This window comes from Propithecus coquereli, unplaced genomic scaffold, assembly GCF_000956105.1.
Source record: "Propithecus coquereli isolate 6110/MARCELLA unplaced genomic scaffold, Pcoq_1.0 Scaffold45, whole genome shotgun sequence".
NCBI lineage: Eukaryota > Metazoa > Chordata > Mammalia > Primates > Indriidae > Propithecus > Propithecus coquereli.
In genome coordinates this window covers 7,369,915-7,374,026 of record NW_012150285.1, presented here as the reverse complement: position 1 = coordinate 7,374,026, position 4,112 = coordinate 7,369,915, and the positions used below count along the sequence as shown (strand labels likewise).

The 4,112-nt window shown below is 35.1% G+C and overlaps 1 protein-coding gene across 6 annotated transcripts in view; it reads left to right on the top strand.

The window, feature by feature from the left end:
* The window catches only part of WAC (WW domain containing adaptor with coiled-coil), a 95,587-nt gene that overhangs the window by 43,042 nt on the left and 48,433 nt on the right, over positions 1-4,112 (top strand). For all 6 annotated transcript variants that reach the window (XM_012654891.1, XM_012654890.1, XM_012654889.1 and 3 more), the window contains exon 3: positions 1,905-2,011. In XM_012654891.1, coding sequence (XP_012510345.1) covers positions 1,905-2,011 — 107 coding nt within the window. The remainder of the gene's footprint in view (positions 1-1,904; positions 2,012-4,112) is intronic.

The window sequence follows — 4,112 nt, the reverse complement described above, 5'->3', positions numbered from 1 at the left end:
TAGTCACTATCATGGCTATGACTCACTACAGTGAAAAGGTACAAAATCAGCAAAGAGAAAAGGCACATGGGGTGAAGTCTGGAGGAGTCCAGGTGCAGGCTTCCAAGAGTCCTCTGCTAGCAGTCACACAGGATGCACTTGATTCCTTCAGCAACAAATTGTGACACACCCAAGGATTTTATTGGATTTGGTTAGCATGTACCAAGATTTCAGACTCCCCGTAGGAAACCAGGTATTCAGCACAAACCTATATTATACATACAAACTGCTTAGACAGAGTGAGCAACTCTTGCCAGTTGGGGTTGTGGAAACTCTTCTGAAATCTGGATTCCCACATGTATGCCAGAGGCCAGTTGTGTAAACAGGCCTTTCTAAGGATATCAGTCTCAGGTCTGCTCTGTTAACTTTTCTGAGCTTATTTTTAACTGATTTCTTCTTGGTCATTCTTACAGCATTTATTAAGGATTTATTTATTGCTTACGGTATTAGAAAAGGGTGTCAGGGTGTTTACATAACTAGATACCAAGATAAGTAGATGAAGAAACTATCAGACATCTCAAGCATCAAGCTTCTTGGGTGATCTCTATTGTCCCCACTTGCAATTGTCCTTAAGTAACCACGGTACTTAAGTAATTATTTTCTTTAGTGACATCACTAGCCTTCTTGGGTCTTTGAATCTGCTTGTAGCTTCCATTATAAAAAGAGTTACATCTTGGTCATTGCCTTTTCTCTTATTTCATCCATGAGCTCTTAGCGCTTGCTTACTATTAATACATGCAAGGCAAAGTTAGAGTTTCCTACCTTAGACGGTTAGTAGAAAAGACTTCTATAATAAGTCCACATCTACTTATTCCCCTTGTTTTGAATTCTTACTAGATCTGATCTGCTGACCATTTCCGCTTCCATATCTAAAACCAAGTTATCATCGTGTTTGTTTCACTTTACCTTATCTCGTAACCATTTAGTTGTTTCTTGATTGAAATACTTAATTCTTACTCATTTATACTCCTACCCACTCTGGTTCTGTCTGGTAATTCCTGGACCACTGTACCATTTCAGTTGCTCTCCCCACTTTCAGTTTTTGTTCATTATAGTGTAGCTTCCATATGATTACCATCTCATTTAAAAAAAAAAACAAGTTGGATTATATTACCTTGTTGCTCAAAAACCGCTAAGTACATGGATTGAAATTGAAATGCTAACATTACACTTTTGTGGTAAATCTTTTTGTATTATTAATCAAAGTGTTTTTGCAAGTCTGGATTTTTACACCTTGACTTTTCTTAAAAGAGAAACTGTCATCCCTCATGGTCTTTGAGGTGTGTACATTACAAGATTCGAGTTACTTTTAAGCAATTTTTAGGTAGAGTTAGTCCTGTTAGGAAGAGACTCTTGGGATCATCTTTACCATCTTGAAAGCAAGTCCCTTCCCCGAGACTTAAGTTTTTGGAAACCTTGATGCTGTTTTACTTGAAAATTAGAAAGCAAGTAGGAAGGAGCTAAGACATAGAAATATAGTTGGAAAAACGTACAGTAGTGACTTTTAGTTCTATAGCATTTGAGCTCTTGTGCCTTTTTCTGTATATACATTGTTCTTCTGTTTTTCTCCAGTAAAAATTTTCTTTATAAAAAACACCAAAAGTTGCTAGGAATGAAATGTATTTCATTCACTTAATTATAAACATTGTTCCATAGTATATTGGGATATCAACTATGTAGTATATTTAAGCCACGTCTTTAGTAGGTTCACAGATAGTTTATATATTATAAAAAGTATGAATATATATATTCCTGATGCTTATGTAAAATGTCGATTTAGGGATATACAGTGATCTTTAGTATGATAGAAATCAGTTTAGATTATACATGAAACACATAATTTACTTTGTTCTTTATTTTTCAAGGGACCAGTTACTCTCCACAAGAAAATTCACACAACCACAGTGCTCTTCATAGTTCAAATTCACATTCTTCTAATCCAAGCAATAATCCAAGCAAAACTTCAGATGCAGTAAGTATTATAAACATGCCCAATTTGGGTTTTTTGGGAATTTATTGCAAATAACAAAAAAAATCCCTTGGCAAGTCTTATTAAATCTAATGTCTTTTATTGTTTTAAAATGTTTGAATCACAGTTGACCTTTTCTTACTGTATTTATTTAATACTGTAATAATCCTATTTCAGCCTAATGAGCCAAGCTTATTAGTGGAACTGAGCATAGTTGGAAGACACCATCTTGGTATTATTTCTTCAGCGTTCCTGTACAAAGCAAAATCTTAACGTTTGTGATATGTGGGATATAAAGAACTTAGGCTGAAACTTCTGTAAGGTGGTTTAACTTAAGCTTGCTTTCTTTTCATAAAATATAAAGTCCTTATAAGCATATATTTGAATATCTCCTGTGCACTGTATACTCTGTTGGACACTAAGAATCCAAAGGTCTCTGTCCTCAAGAGCATGAAACCCAATGAGGGATTTTAAATATTTTCCAAAGTTTAGGTTAGTGAAGTAACTGTTACTTGTTTTGAATTTTTTAGTCATAGATTCAAATGCAATTTAGAATTTATTCAGAAAAAGGTTAATAAAGTTTCAGTTTACCAGGCGTATGCTAGCTTGTATTTATATATGGAACTAAGATAATGTGGCCCATCTTAAAGGAACTTTCTGGTGGAGACAGAAAAGAAAGATATTAAAGTATAAGTAATGCTTCCCAGCATTACTGACCTTTCAACTTTAGCCAGTTGAAAAGGTCTGGACTTTGTGAGCATTCGGAGGAATAGCACTTACAAAGATGAAGAAGTGTGAAATAGCATAGCATGTTTAGAGAACTGCAAGGATTTTTATAGTGTAGAAAAATGGCAAGAGCTAAGATTACAGAGATAAGTAGGGACCAGATCAGAAAAAGTTGTATATTGAAGCATATAATCAGTAAAGTAACATCATATTTGCCATTTAAAAAATTATCTCAGGTAACAGTTTGAAAATATGTTATAGGAAAGAAAGAACAATTAGAACGCCATCAGCATAGGTCAAAGCCAACAGATTTTGCCTTGGATATTTGGATGATCATCATACCTTGGCATATAAAAACCTTCAAGCTTTATTTTGTCTCTTGTTGAAACAATGTGGATAGTACATTTCCATGGAAAATTGGGACTTTAATATTTGGATAAAACTAGATTTAGGATGGTTTTAAGTATTCCATTAGTCAGGGTTCATTTAGGAAAACAGAAATCATAACTAATTATCTCAACACAGAATTTAATATATGGGGTTAGGTAAGTAGATAGTTCACATATTGAGTACTGAAAGAAAACACAAAGAAGGAACCCTGAGGTTCCTGATGTATAGCAATCACCATTTTGGGCTATGGAACAACAGGAAGAAATTGGGGTTATCAGAACCTAATACCTTAGGGGAGGAGCTCCACAGAGGTGGTAGTCCTGAGGGTATGGTGAAGCTAGTTGGGCTGGTGGAGAGCTGCTAGGTTTCTCCTTCCTCCTGCCTTTCAGTCAGTGGTCTGACTGAAGTTAGTGCTTCTAACTTCACTAAGTTAGAGTGAAGTTCACTAAGTTAGTGAAGTGCTTCTAACAGTAAGCCGGCTGGCTAAATAAAGGGTAGTTTGCATTGCCCCAGCCCTAAGCATCCCAGATAAGAAAGGGTGGGATTGAGGCTGAGAAAACAGCTTGATAAACCTTCACTGGTGCCATCAAACTACTTGTGATGAGTCATTTTTCTATGAGATGTATATTCCGGCTTTTAGAATGAATCTTCCTATTTTTGTGGGAAAAACAGCCTGTTTACAAAGTAACACTAACCTAAAGTTCCATTTATCATTGACAATTTAGATTTGCTATTTGTTTTTAGGACAGTGGCAGCCCATGTAGACATTGTTTCAGTGTTATAAAAAAAATTCAGGGAAAACAAATTTTGGTTATTTGCATTTTTAAGAAATGGATTAACCTAATGAAATTGGAAAGAATAAAATAATAGGCATCAGATAAGCTTGAAAGATTGGAATCATAAGGTTGTCAGGGAATTTAATTAGGTGAGTGGAAGCTGAAAGACCATTACCAGAGTAGATGAAATGTTATGTGTTTTCTTTGGAATC